Here is a 14,873-nt window from a genome sequence, read left to right as displayed (position 1 = left end):
TGCCTTTTAAAGCCAAATGCTCTGGGTGCTCATCTTGCCAGTGAAGGACCCTTGGGATGGGGAGCCTGACTTGGGGCTTGGAACCCTCTTTTGGGAGAAGCGCTGCAATTGCAATTCTCCCGTATGTCGGTCCCCAACCTGGGGGTATGGGACTTGGCTATATTGCGACTCCACCCCTCCTGCCCGTCTTGTTGTGGTTCCTTCTTTATATTATCTTTAGTTGTAGAACACCTTTTTGGTAGTCTCTGGTCTTTCCAAAGTGTCAACTTTGGAAGCTGATTAGAACAAGTCCACTGTAAAAAGACATTTATGAGATAATCACAAATAAGAACATTGACTGGATGTTAGTATGAAGGAATTATTGGTGAATTTTTTAGTGTGATAATGGCATTATTTTATCTCTTGAAGGTACATATAGTAATGTACAGATGAAATAAGGTATCAGAAATTGCCTTAAAATAATTCAGTCATAGGAGTATGTGTGGAAAAAGTGAGGGTTGGGTAAGAGGTGATACAACACAGTCCATGAGTTGATAATTTTTGAAACTGGGTAATGGGGATGTAGTTCATTATACTATTTTCTCTACTTTATGTGTGTTTAAAGTCTTCCACTGAGGGGGAAAAGAAAGCAGGTATGAAAAGTACCTTGCACATAGCAGCAGCTCAATAAAGGATTGTTTCTGGAATCTAACAATGAGCAAACTGCACTTTAGAGAGACTAAGTAACTAAACCTAAAGACACACAGGCTTGGCAAACACCAGTCTGCTTCTCAGAGAGTCCTATGTGTAGGTAGCCCAGTTGGCAGCTATGATAATCACAAAAGCCATTCACTCAAATTGAATTTTTATTCCAAAGACTGTAATGCGTAGAAAGACAACAGCCAAAACGGAAAACAATTTGCTTAACTGGAAATTAGAAGTAGTTCATTTGCAGGAGAGCAAACAGTGGGTGACAGCCTTGGCACTCTGTTACATTGTAACCAAGAAAACATAAAAATAACCAATGTCCTTCTGATACACTATGTGGATGTGCAGGATTTACAGCAAATAACAGGAAGAAAGGAAAGGAAAAAAATCCACAGAATCCCCAAATTCAGAAATTAACATTCACTTAACAACAGAGTGGTGAAGACTTTGGTAGCAAAATTTTCACAATTCTTAAAATGGGAATCTTCAAAAGTACTTCTTTAAGTTCAAAAGCTAAAAAAAATACTGAAGAGGGAATAGTTACACTGGCTTAGAAGAGCTGCCGCCTGTCACGAAGATGACAATCAGTCCTAGTTCCAAACACAGTGATAACCGGTGAACCTGACAAACCGAAGAGAGAGGCCGACTGGTGGGCACTGATGTCACTGATTGTACGAACACCCTGGATCACTCATCACTAACAGCCAACTCTAACGGCTACTGCTCCTCCTGACTGATGCCAAGGTTGCCTTTCTGCACCTCGAGCTCCTCAGCACTGACCATCGATGGGTCTATAGCCGCATATTTGGTTCCATGGAATTGCAGCAAATGTATCTGCAGAAATGCAGAATAATTATTTTAAACATCACTGTTGTGTATTAATGGTTCCTAGTTCTAAAATTACAGAGTACTGGGGGAATGGGCAAGATAAGGTCAGGGGGTTAAAAGGTACAAACTACTACGTATAAAATAAGCTAGAAAAATATATTGTACAGCACAGGGAATATAGCCAATATTTTATAGTAACTTTAAATGTAATATCTCTAAAAATGTTGAATCACTATATAGAACACCTGAAACTAATATTGTAAATCAACTATACCTCAATAAAAATAAATATATACACTAAAATATTAGAGTAATACATACTAAGTAGAAAAATTAGAAAACAGAAAAGTCCAACAATTTTTATAAACCACAATTTGGGGACTTTCCTGGCAGTGCAGTGGTTAAGAATCTGCCTGCGAATGCAGGGGACATGGGTTCAAGCCCTGGTCCAGGAAGCTCCAACATGCTGTGGAGCAACTAGGCCGTGCGCCACAACTACTGCGCCTGTGCTCTAGAGCCTGCAAGCCACAGCTACTGAGAGCATGCACCACAAATACTGAAGACTGCGTGCCTAGAGCCTGTGCTCTACAACAAGAAAAGCCACCGCAATGAGAAGCCCGTGCACTACGATGAAGAGTAGCCCCTGCTTGCTTCAACCAGAGAAAGCCCACGTGCAGCAATGAAGACCCAACGCAGGGAAAAAAAAAAACAACAAAAAAAACACAAACCAAAACCACAAAACCAGAATTTGGGATGTTTGTTCCTCACTTAATATGTAACCAGTCTTTCCAGGTAACTACAAATTGTTATTAACATCTTAAATTGCCACATGCTGCTTCACCAGTAGGTGTTCACCGTTCCCCTCTGCTGCTATGAACCAGGTCCTTCCCATCCTCTGTTGTTCTAACACCGTAATGACTATCTCTGGGAATCAAGTGTTTTTGTATTTATGATCCTCTCCTCAGGATCTGTTGCCACACGTGGACAACAGGATCAAAGAACGTGACTCGTTTTTTAAGGCTGTTGATACTACTTGCCAAATTGCAAAGAAACCATTTCTCACCACTATTCTAATATCCATTTAGGCAGGTATTAGAAGAAGTGGTGCGTGTGTGTGTGCTTGTGTTTTAATGCATTAAAATTAGACCAAGAAGTCACTTCATGGGATTCAGATTGACTCCATTTAAATCAGGTGTCCTGCTCTGGCTGAATTCATTGCGCCCAGGAGCCAAGGTCCCATTGTACCAAACGTCTGCTTCAGTGTGTCAGTTCAGGCCTGTGGTTCTTAGAAAAGGGATAGTGGGCATAGAGTCCCCCAGGTGTCTCTAATATGCTTGAATTCTCCTGTAAGTTACTAATGTAGACCACCTTTATCAAGTCAATGCTTCATTCCTACGGAGAATTCTGTAGTTCTCTTACTCGACCACCAAAAAAAACCTAACTTTATGGTTCAAACCAGACTCTGGGTTCAAAGTGCTCTGTGTTGCAACCTAGGACCTACATGTACATAGAGATTCACCTCTGCACTTCTGCACAGGTATGGGAAATTGCCTCCTGTTTTCAGGTGAGCCCTCCAGGCATTAGGATACAGTTTGTACATTTCTTCTTTAGCTTCAGTTGAAAGTGCACTCTGGTCAAACACCTTTAAAAGAACATGAGGCCCAAACTGTTATTTCAATGTGTTCTTTTCACATTTAGCAAAGTGCCCAACCACCCCCGCCAAGCATTCCTTTCAAGAGACATGGCTGAACCCTTCTAGAGCCCTCTTGCTCATCCCTGGTGACTCTAACTCCAATGGAAAACATTAATACAGATTTTATTGCCAATTGTCTCATGCATTGTTTAGTGGAAAACATTCTACCATGAATTTCCTTTGTCCTCAAACATAGTTAACTAAATTAACAGAATATTAATAGCAATCTGTTTTTTTTTTTTTTTGGCTGCGTTGGCTCATCGTTGCTGTGTGGGGGCTTTCTCTAGTTGAGGCGAGTGGGAGTTACTCTTTGTTGTGGTGTGTGGCTTCTCATTGCAGTGGCTTCTCTTGTGGAGCACGGGCTCTAGGTGCATGAGCTTCAGTAGTTGTGGCCTATGGGCTCAGTACTTGTGGCTTGCGGGCTCTAGAGTGCAGGCTCAGGAGTTGTGGCGCATGGATTTAGTTGCTCTGTGTCATGTGGGATCTTCCTGGACCAAGGCTTGAACCTGTGTCCCCTGCATTGACAGGTGGATTCTTAACCACTGCACCACCAAGGAAGTCCCTGAATTGTCTATTTTTGATTGGTTCATCTTTGTAGCTTCTAGTTCCTTGTTACAGTGATCTGTGTTTCTATCGATAATCTTTCTTAATTCAGTTAGCATTTTTATTACCACATTTTTGAACTCGGTGTCTAGTTGACTGGTGAGCTCTGTTTCATTATTCTTTCAGAGGATATCTCTTGCTCTTTTATTTATTTATTTATTTATTTATTAGTTTCTGCTTTACCTATTGCTCTTTTAATTGGGAGTAATTCCTCTGTCTTTTCATTTGACTTAACGTTCTCTGTCTCTATGAATTTAGGAGAAACAGTTATCTACTGTGGTGCTGAAGAGGCATTTTTTTGTGGGAGTGTCCATGTGTAGACCGTGTGTGTCCAGTGTTTGTGGTGCGAGGGCTGGTTCGGAATGGATGACAGCCACATCTTCCCTCAGGAAGTGCTGGCCGTTATCCCCTTGATAGGGGTGTGTGGTTGGTGTTGAGCATCTAAAGCCTGTGCGGGGTGTGAGGCAGGACTTCCCCTCTGCTCCACGGCCGTCACAGCTCTGTCGGAGTGGGGTCTGCTCCTCCGTTGTTGAAGTAGAAGCCCTGAGGGTTGGGTTCAGTCAGGCTCTGCTGCCTTTGGGCACGTGCCCTGCTGCAAATGAGGTAGTTGCTGGAGCAAGTGAGGCCCATGCAGTCACAGGGGACCTATGTGCTCCCTGTGTATGCATCCACAGTTCTGCTCAGAAGCCGCCCAAGGTCGTGTCCCTTTCTCAGTTGTGTTTGTCTCAGATCTACTGCAAGGCTGTGCTGTGGAGCAGGCTGAGGCTGGGGGTTGTGATGTGTGGCTGCAGGAATTGAGGTGGCGGCACCGCCCACCAGAGATCTGGGCTGCCTCTGTGGCAGACTTCTCTCAGGTCATGTCTGCCATATCCAGCGCTAAGCTGTGGTGTGGAGTGGGCAGAGCTGAGGTGTTGACCCCTTTGGACTGGGAAGTGTGGAGAGGTGGCAGCAGCCAGTGCAAGGCTCTCTCTGCCCTGATGGTTAGTGAGCCAGCATGAGCATAGTCCTTGTGAGTGGAGTCCAGGCTTCTCCAGCCCTTCTGTCTGTCCCAGTGGATTTCCCAGCAGGCAAGTGGGCTTGTGTCCTCCATGCAAGACCCCCAGGACTGGGATACCCAGGTTGTGGCTCAACTTGCTTGCTCTCCAGGGCGAGGGTTCCAATCCAAGAGTGCAGGTCCGAATCCAATGGCTTTTTTACCTGTCTCACCCAGTTACGTGGAAATCTTTCTTACAGGTTTGGTTATATAGGAGTTCTTCTGCCAGTTTCCAGTTGGTTTTCCACACAATTGTTCCACATGTAGATGTATTTTTGATGTGTTTGTGGGGGGCAGGTGAGCTCTATGTCCTCCTACTCCGCCATCTTGATCCTCCCTTGTGTCTCTGAGGAGGGAGGTGGAGGGACTGACAGCACAGAACTGAGGTAACTTTTTTTAATTGATGTATCGTTGATGTAGAATATTATATAACTTTTAGGTGTACATATAATTCACAATTTTTAAAAGCTATACTCCATTTATACTTATTATAACATATTGGCTATATTGCCTGTGCTGTACAGTATATTCTTATAACTTATTTATTTTTATATATAATAGTTTGTACCTGTTAATCCCCTACCCCTATCTTGCCCCTTCCCCTTCCCACTGGTAACCACTAGTTTGTTCTCTATATCCGTGAGTCTCTTTCCTTTATGTTATATTCAGTAGGTGGTTTTAATTTTTAGACTCCACATGTAAGTGATATCATACAGTATTTTTCTTTCTTTGACTCATTTCACTAAGCATGATACCCTGCAGGTCCATCCATGTTGCTGCAAATGGCAAAATTCCTTCTTTTTTTCATGGCTGAGTCGTGTTCCATTGTGTGTATATTTTCTTTATCCATTTGTCTGCTGATGGACATTTAGGTTGCTTCCATATCTTAGCAATTGTAAATAATGCTGCTATGAACATGGTGTGTATGTATCTTTTCGAATTAATGTTTTTGTTTTTTCAGGTAGATACCCAGTAGTGAAATTGCTGGATCATGTGGTAGTTCTATATTTAGTTTTTTGAGAAACTTCAATGTTGTTTCCTACAGTGGCTGCATCAATTTACATTCCCCCCAACAGTGTCTTAGGGTTCCCTTTTCTCCACATCCTCACCAACATTTGTTATTTGTGTTCTTTTTTTTTTTTTTTTTTTTTGCGGTATGCGGGCCTCTCACTGTTGTGGCCTCTCCCGTTGCGGAGCACAGGCTCCGGACGCGCAGGCTCAGCGGCCATGGCTCACGGGCCCAGCCGCTCCGCGGCATATGGGATCCTCCCAGACCGGGGCACGAACCCGTATCCCCTGCATCGGCAGGCGGACTCTCAACCACTGCGCCACCAGGGAGGCCCCCTGTGTTCTTTTTGATGATAGCCATTCTAACAGTAGTGACGTATGATACATCATTGTGGTTTTGATTTGCATTTCTCTGATAATTAATGATCTTGAGCATCTTTTCCTGTGTCTGTTGGCCATCAGCATGTCTTCTTTGGAAAAATGTCTATTCAGGTCTTCTGCCCATTTTTCAATCTGGTTGTTTGTTTTTTATGTTGGGCTGTCTGAGCTGTATAAATATTTTGGATATTAAGCCCTTATCATTTGCATGGTTTGCAAATATTTTCTCCCATTAAGTAGGCTGTCTTTTTATTTTGTCGATGGTTTCCTTTGCTGTGCAAAAGCTGTTAAGTTTATTTAAGTCCCATTTGTTTGTTTTTGCTTTTTTGTCCTTTGCTTTAGGGGACAGACCCCAAAAAATATTGCTATGATTTAAGTCAAAGAGTGTTCTGCCTATGTTTTCTTCTAGGAGTTTTATAGCCTCCCGCCTTACATTTAGGTCTTTAATCCATTTTGGGTGTATTTTTGTATATGGTGTTAGACAGTGTCCTAATTTTATTCTTTTACATGAAGCTGCCTGGTTTTCCCAGGACTATTTATTTTTATTTTTTCACTTTGCCCTGTTCTTTTTTGTTTTTTTTTAATTTAATTTTTTTATACAGCAGGTTTTTATTTGTTATCTATTTTATTCATATTAGTGTATATATGTCAATCCCAATCTCCCAATTCATCCCACCACCCCCCGGCTTTACCCCCTTGGTGTCCATACGTTTGTTCTCTACATCTGTGTCTATTTCTGCCTTGCAAAATGGTTCATCTGTACCGTTTCTCTAGATTTCACATATATGCGTTAATAGACAATATTTGTTTTTCTCTTACTGACTTACTTCACTCTATATAACAATCACTAGCTCTATCCACGTCTCTACAAATGACCCAATTTCGTACCTTTCATGGCTGAGTAATATTCCATTGTATATATGTACCATATTTCCTTATCCATTTGTCTGTCGATGGGCATTTAGGTTGCTTCCATGACCTGGCTATTGTAAATAGTGCAGCAATGAACATTGGGGTGCATGTGTCTTTTTGAATTATGGTTTTCTCAGGGTATATGCCCAGTAGTGGGATTGCTGGGTCATATGGTACTTCTATTTTTAGTTTTTTAAGGAACCTCCATACTGTTCTCCATAGTGGCTGTATCAATTTACATTCCCTCCAACAGTGCAAGAGGAGTCCCTTTTCTCCATACCCTCTCCAGCATTTGTCATTTTAGATTTTCTTTCTTTTCTATATATTTTTTATGATGGCTAGCACTTTTTAACAATCAAGTATTTTTTAACTAAAACAAAAAAGAGAGAGACCACTCTGGCTGCTTTGTAGGAAATAGACTTGCACGCGGGACTGGAATAGAATCAGAGAGACTAGTTAGGAGGCTACTGGAGTATTTCAGGCAGAGAAGATGGTGGTTTGGATGGTGACAGCAAGAAGAATTGGTCTGAGTCTGGCTGTAATTTGAAGGTTCTTGCTGCTGATTGTATGTGGAGTATGAAAAACAGAGAAATCAAGGATTGCTCCAGAATATATCGCCTGCTCAATAGAAAGGGTAGAGGGACCTCTAGAGGCAAATATGGAGTTTGTTTTGGGGCATGTTTGAGACACCTTTTAGACACCCAACTGGAGCCATCAAGTTGGCATTGAGTCGTCAGCATATGGATGCACTTTGAAGTCATGAAGTTGAATGTGTTCACCAAGAGAGTGATGAGTCGAGATAGAGAAGAACTTTCTGGACTGAATCTTGAGGCAGCCCTAACTCTTGGAGGTCAGGGACATGAGAAGGAACCAGAAGGAAATTCTGTACAAACCGGAGCCCCTGGAAACCTTGGAAATCAGCAAAGAGTATCTTAGCACCTGCTGCTTAAAAGGTGGTACCTGGGGCAGCTGTATCAGCATCACCTGGAAACTCGTTAGAAATACAGATTCCTGGGCTCCACTGCAGAGCTGTTGCATCAGAATCTTTGGAGGTGGCATCCAGCAGTCTGTTTTAGCAATCTCTTCTGGTGATTTTTAAAAACTCTAAAGTTTGCCAAGTGCAGTCCTGGAGGATCCTGAAGAGTTGAGTTTGAAAGGCATTGTTGTGGAAGACTTGTTACAGATCTGGTCTCTGCTTTCCTGTGCCCTTTATCGTCGATATAGGAGGTCAGCAGGTGACCCAGTCTTCCACACTTGCTTCAGAGAGAGCGATCCTAGTGCAGGGCAGGGCACACATGGTGTGAGACAGGTGCCTGACAGAGCAGGCTGTGCAAAGGTCTAGGACAGGTGGTTAGAGGAAAGGTGGACACCTGAGCTCCTGAAGCGCCACAGTCCAGGGAGCATCTTAGAGCGGACATCCCAAGAGGGTGTATCTGTTTGTCTGAATTTGCCCTGGGGCTTGGATCTAAGGGAAAAACAGGTAAGGGAAGGCAGAAGCTCCTGGTGAGTGTCTTTGCATTGCCTACTCACTAGCTCCAGGCTGATTTTGAGAGTTCTGTTCACCTGTGTGCATCACAGACTGCTGACGGGGATTTGCTAAGTGCATTATGGCACCCGGGCTTCTCATTGTGATGCCTTCTTTTGTTGCAGAGCACGGGCTCTAGGCACGAGAGCTTCAGTCATTTTGACACACTGGCTCAGTAGTTGTGGCTCGCAGACTTTAGAGCGCAGGCTTAGTTGTGGCGCATGGGCTTAGTTGCTCCGCCGTGTCGTTTGTAGATTTTCTGATGATGCCCATTCTAACTGGTGTGAGGTGATACCTCACTGTAGTTTTGATTTGCATTTCTCTAATAATTAGTGACGTTGAGCAGATTTTCATGTACCTCTTGGCCATCTGTATGCCTTCTTTGGAGAAATGTCTATTTAGGTCTTCTGCCCATTTTTTGATTGGGTTGTTTATTTTTTTTAATATTGAGCTGCATGTGCTATTTATATATTTTGGAGATTAATCCTTTGTCCGTTGATTTGTTTGCAAATATTTTCTCCCATTCTGAGGGTTGTCTTTTCATCTTGTTTATAGTTTCCTTTGCTGTGTAAAAGCTTTTAAGTTTCATTAAGCCCCATTTGTTCCAGGACCACTTATTGAAGAGACTTTTATCCATTGTATATTCTTATCTCCTTTTGCATAGATTAATTGACCATAGGTGTGTTAGTTTATTTCTGGGCTTTCTGTTCTGTTCCATTGATCTATGTGTCTGTTTTTGTGCTAGTACATTATTGTTTTTATTACTGTATCTTTGTAGTATAATTTGAAGCCATGGAACATGATTCCTCCAGCTCTGATCTTCTTTCTCAAGATTGTTTTGACTTCTTGTGGTCTTTTGTGTTTCCACACAAATTTTAAAAGTGTTTGTTTTAGTTCTGTGAAAAATGCCCCTGGTATTTTGATGGGGTTTGCATTGAATCTGTAGATCACCTGGGTACTATGGTCATTTTAACAATATTAATTCTAGCAATCCATGAATGTGGTCTATCTTTCCATCTGTCTGTGTCATCTTCAACTTCTTTCATCAGCGTCTTATAGTTAGTTTTCTGAGTACAGGTCTTTTATCTCCTTAGGTAGCTTTATTCCTATTTTACTCTTTTTGATGTGACAGTAAATGAATTGTTTCCTTAATTTCTCTTTCTAATAGTTCGTTCTTAGTGTTTAGAAATGCAACAGATTTCTGTATATTAATTTTGTACCCTGCAACTTTAGTGAATTAATTGATGAGCCCTGTCAGTTTTCTGGTGGTGTCTTTAGGATTTTCTATGTATAGAATCATGTTTTATCCAAAAAATGACAGTTTTACTTCTTCCTTTTCAATTTGGATTACTTTTCTTTTCTTGTGTGATTGTTATGGCTAGGACTTGCAATACCATGTTGAATAAAAGTGGCAAGAGTGGGCATGCTTGTCTTGTTCCTGATCTTAAAGGAAATGCTTTCAGCTTTTTACTGTTGAGCATGATGTTAGTAGTGGGCTTGTTATATATGGCCTTTATTATGTTGAGTTATGTTTCCCTCTATGCCCACTTTCTGGAGAGTTTTTTATCATAAATGGATATTGAGGGGTTTCTTTTTTTTGTTTGTTTGTTTTGCGGTACATGGGCCTCTCCGTGCTGTGGCCTCTCCTGTTGCAGAGCCCAGGCTCCGGACGTGCATGCTCAGTGGCCATGGCTCACGGGCCAAGCCACACCGTGGCGAGTGGGATCTTCCTGGACTGGCGCACGAACCCGCGTCCCCTGCATCGGCAGGCGGACTCTCAACCACTGCGCCACCAGGGAAGCTTGGATATTGAGTTTTTATCAAAAGCTTTTTCTGAATCTATTGAGATGATTATATGGTTTTCATTCTTCAGTTTGTTAATGTGGTGTATCACATTGATTGATTGTGAATATTGAAACATTTTTGCATCCCTGAGATAAATCCCACTTGATTATATTATATGATTCTTTTAATGTATCATTGGATTTGGTTTGCTAATATTTTGTTGAGGGTTTTTGCATTTATATTCATCAGTGATATTGTCCAGCAATTTTCTTTTTTTGTGGTATCTTTGTCTGGTTTTGGTATCCGGGTGATGCTGGCCTCATAGAATGAGTTTGGAAGTATTCCTTCCTCTGCAGTTTTTGGAAGAGTTTCAGAAGGATAGGTGTTAACTCTTGTAGAAATGTTTGGTAGAATTCTCCAGTGAAGCCACATGGTCCTGGACTTTGGTGTTGCTGTTGGGATTTTTTATAGTTTCTGATTAAGTTTCATTATGGGTAATTGATCTGTTCATATTTTCTGTTTATTCCTGGTTCAGTCTTGGGAAGTTGTATATTTCTAGGAATTTGTCCATTTTTTCTGGTTTGTTCATTTTATTAGCATATACTTGTGTGTAGTAGTCTCTTATGATCCTTTGTATTTCTGTGGTGTTGGCTGTAACTTCTCCTTTTTCATTACCGATTTTATTGATTTGGGCCCTCCCTCTTTTTTCTTGATGAGTGTGGCTAAAGGTTTATCAATTTTAGCCTTTGAAAGAACTAGCTCTTAGTTTCATTGATATTTTTTAAATCTCTATTTCATTTATTTCTGCTCTGATTTACAATTTCTTTTCTTCTATTGACTTGGGGTTTTGTTTGTTGTTCTTTTTCTAGTTCCTTTACGTGTAATGTCAGGTTGTTTGAGATTTTTCTTGTTTCCTTAGGTAAGCTTGTATTGCTATAAACTTCCCTCGTACAGCTGCTTTTGCTGCACCCATTTTTGGATCATTGTGTTTCCATTTTCATTTGTCTCTAGGTATTTTTTATTTCCTCTTTGACTTATTCAGTGCTTGTTTAGTAGCATATTATTTAGCCTCCACCTGTTTGTGTTTTTTGCAGGTTTTTTTTTTTCTTGCAGTTGACTTCTAGTTTCATAGCATTGTGGCTGGAAAAGTTGCTCGATATGATTTCAATTTTCTTAAATTTACCAAGGATTGTTTTCTGGCCTAGCATGTGATCTATCCTGGAGAATGTTCCATGAGCACTTGAATGTGTATTCTACTGCTTTTTATGGGATGTTCTATATATCTCTATTAAGTTCAATAGGTCTAATGTGTCATTTAAGGCCAGTGTTTCCTTATTGATTCTCTGGATGTTCTGTCCATTGATGTTAGTGTGGTAAGTTCCCCTATTATTATTGTTACTATCAATTTCTGCCTTTATGTCCATTAATGTTTGCTTTATGTATTTAGGTGCTCCTATGTTGGGTGCATATATATTTACAATTGGTGTATCTTTTTCTTGGATTGATCCCTTGTTCTTTATGTAATGTCCTCCTTTATCTCTTGTAACAATCTTTATTTTAAAGTCTATTTTGTCTGATATGAGTATTGCTACCTTGGTTTTCTTTTGATTTCCATTTGCATGGAATGGAAATATTTTCATCCCCTTTTTCCATCTCCTCACTTTCATTTTGTGTGTGTCTTTACATCTCAAGTGAGTCTCTTGTAGCCAGCATATATGTGGGTCTTGTTTTTTTATTCATTCAGCTACTCTTTTGATTGGAGCATTTAGTCCATTTACATTTAAAATAATTACGGATATGTATGTTCTCATTGCCATTTTGTTAATTGTTTTGGGTTATTTTTATAGGTCTTTTTTGTTCCTTTCTTCTTTTGTTCTCTTGTGATTTGATGACTATCTTTAGTGTTGTTTGGATTCCTTTTTCTTTTTGAGTGTGTGTGTCTATTACAGATCTTGTATGTGATTACCATGAGATTTTTTTTTTTAAGATTTATTTATTTATTTTGGCTGCGCCACGTCTTAGTTGTGGCATGTGGGATCTTCATTGCAGCATGCATGTGGGATCTAACTCCCTGACCAGGGATCGAACCTGGGCTCCCTGCATTGGGAGCACAGAGTCTTAGCCACTGGACCACCAGGGAAGTCCCCTATGAGGTTTTTATATAGCAACTGATATATATATGTGATTGTTTTAAGTTGCTGATCTCTTAATTTCCAATGCCTTTTAACAACCCTGCATTTGTACTCTCCTCCCCTCATGTTTACTGTTTTTGATATTATGTTTTACATCTAATTGTTTTGTGTATCTCTTTACTGCTTACTGTGGAGGTAGATTTTACTACTTTTGTGTTTTAACCTTCCTACTAGCTTTGTGTGTGGGTGATTTCCTGCCTTTACTGTTTGCATTTACCAATGAGGTTTTTCCTTTCATGATTTTCGGGTTTCCTGTTGTGGCCTTTTATTTTTTGCTTAGAGAAGTTCCTTTAACGTTTCTTGTTTGGTGGTGCTGAACTTTTTTTGCTTTTGCTTGTCTGTAAGGCTTTTGATCTCTCCATCAAATCTGAATGAGAGCCTTGCTGGGTATTCTTGGTTGTTGTAGGTTTTTCCCTTTCATCAGTTTAAGTATATTGTGCCATTCCCTACTGGCCTACAGAGTTTCTGCTGAAAAGTCAGCTGATAGGTTTATGGGACTTTATTTGTATTTCATTTGTTGTTTTTCCCTTGCTGCTTTTAATATTCTCCCCATCTCTAATTTCTGCCATTTTGATTACAATGTGTCTTGGTGTGTTTCTCTTTGGGTTAATCCCGTGGGGACTCTGTACTTCCTGGATTGGAGGTTTGTTTCCTGGCCCATTTTAGGCCAGTTTTCAGCTATTATGTCTTCAAGTTTGTTCTCAGCTCCCTTTTCTCTGTTTCCTCCTTCTTGGACCTCTATATTACCACACTTGATGTTGTCCCAGAGGTCTCCTAAATTGTCCTCATTTCTTTTCATTATGTTTTCTGCTCAGCTTCAGCGATTTCCACTTCTCCATCTTCCAGATCACTGATCATTCCTCTGTCCCATTTAGTCTACTGTTGGTTTCTTCTAGTACATTTTTCATTTCAGTTATTGTATTCTCATCTCTGTTTGGTTCTTTATATTTTCCAACTCTTTGTTTAAAACTTCCAGATTTTCTGTTTATCCACTCTCCTCCCGTGTTCTTTGATCATTTTTATGATCACTACCCTGAACTCTTTCTTGAGTAGAACTGCATATCTCCACTTTGTTTAGTTTTTCCTCTGGGGTTTTATCTTGTTCCTTCGTTTAGAAAATACTCCTCTGTTGCCTCATTTTGCTGAGTTGTTTTTATTTTTATGTATCTGGCAGGTTGGTAACATTTCCCCTCCCTGGAGAAGCGGCCTTTTGTAGGAGACGTCCTATGCATCCCAGCAATGCATCCCCTTCTTGTTACCCAAGCTGCATGTCCTCTAGGGGTTCACTCTATGAGGGCTGCATGGGTCCCTCTGTTGTGGCAGGCTGTGTCGGTAGTTTGGTAGGCTTGATTGGCCCCTGGTTCAGTTGATTCCCAGGCCTTGCCTTGTGTGTGGGGTGCTGACCATTGGTTGGTGGAACCAGGTGATGTGGTGGCTGAATGTGGAACCCAGGAGGCCCGGGACTAGTGCTAGGCACTGGTCGGCAGAGTCAAGGTCCAGCAGACTCTGGGGCTGTTGCCCACCCACTGGTGGGGGAACCCAGGTCCTGGGGCTAGTGCCATCCTACCGGTAGGCAGAGCCAGATCCTGGAATCTAGTCCCGGTGACCAGGGGTCCCTGAGCTGGTGTCAGGTCGCTGGTGGGTGAGGCCCATTCCTGACATGGTTGAGTGCAGACTCCAGAGCATCCTGAAGTTTGTGTTGGCCTGCTAGTGGTGTGGCCAGGCCCAGCTGGTCCTAGTGCAGGATCTGACTTGTTGGTGGAGTGTCCGGGTCCATGGGCTGTGGAGCTGTGGTTTTCTTGCTGTTGGTGTCTGCTCCCTTGTGGGTAAGACTGGTCTGGAGGGTAGAGCAGACTCCTTGGAATGTGGGACTGTGGCCCAGGCACTGGTGCCTGCCCATGTGTGGGTGGAGCTGGGCCCTATGGTGGGCACAGCCATGTCCAGAGGTGGCTGGGGGCTCATGGGGTCTCAAGGCAGCCTGATGGTGGGTAGAGCTGTGTCCCCACCCAGTTAGTTGCTTGGCCTAAGGTATCCCAGCAGTAGTGCCTATAGGCTGTTGGGCCAGGGCCAGGCTGGGTGCTGGAGCTAATAAGCTGGAGGGAGGATTGCATAATGACTTGCCAGCACCAGTGTCCACATGGTAGAATGAGCTCCCAAGAATGGCTGCTGCCAGTGACTATGTCCCTAGGGTGAGCTGCAGTTGCCTCCTGCCTCTCCAGGAGATTCTCT

General features: G+C 41.9%; 1 protein-coding gene across 5 annotated transcripts in view; it reads right to left on the bottom strand.

Annotated features, from left to right (window-relative positions):
• Nucleotides 1-827: 827 nt before the first annotated feature.
• The window catches only part of SPG21 (SPG21 abhydrolase domain containing, maspardin), a 57,895-nt gene continuing 43,849 nt past the window's right edge, over nt 828-14,873 (bottom strand). For 4 of the 5 annotated variants that reach the window (XM_060095246.1, XM_060095244.1, XM_060095242.1 and 1 more), the window contains exons 9-10: nt 3,017-3,157; nt 828-1,521 (exon numbers count right to left, since the gene is read on the bottom strand). In XM_060095246.1, coding sequence (XP_059951229.1) covers nt 1,405-1,521; nt 3,017-3,157 — 258 coding nt within the window. In that variant the 3' untranslated portion in view covers nt 828-1,404. The remainder of the gene's footprint in view (nt 1,522-3,016; nt 3,158-14,873) is intronic. The other variant, XM_060095247.1, reaches the window with a different exon arrangement.

Source organism: Mesoplodon densirostris, chromosome 4 (genome assembly GCF_025265405.1).
Source record: "Mesoplodon densirostris isolate mMesDen1 chromosome 4, mMesDen1 primary haplotype, whole genome shotgun sequence".
NCBI classification, from domain to species: Eukaryota; Metazoa; Chordata; class Mammalia; order Artiodactyla; family Ziphiidae; genus Mesoplodon; species Mesoplodon densirostris.
The sequence above is the reverse complement of the archived record's forward strand: the minus strand, read 5'-3'. Positions and strand labels throughout refer to the sequence as shown.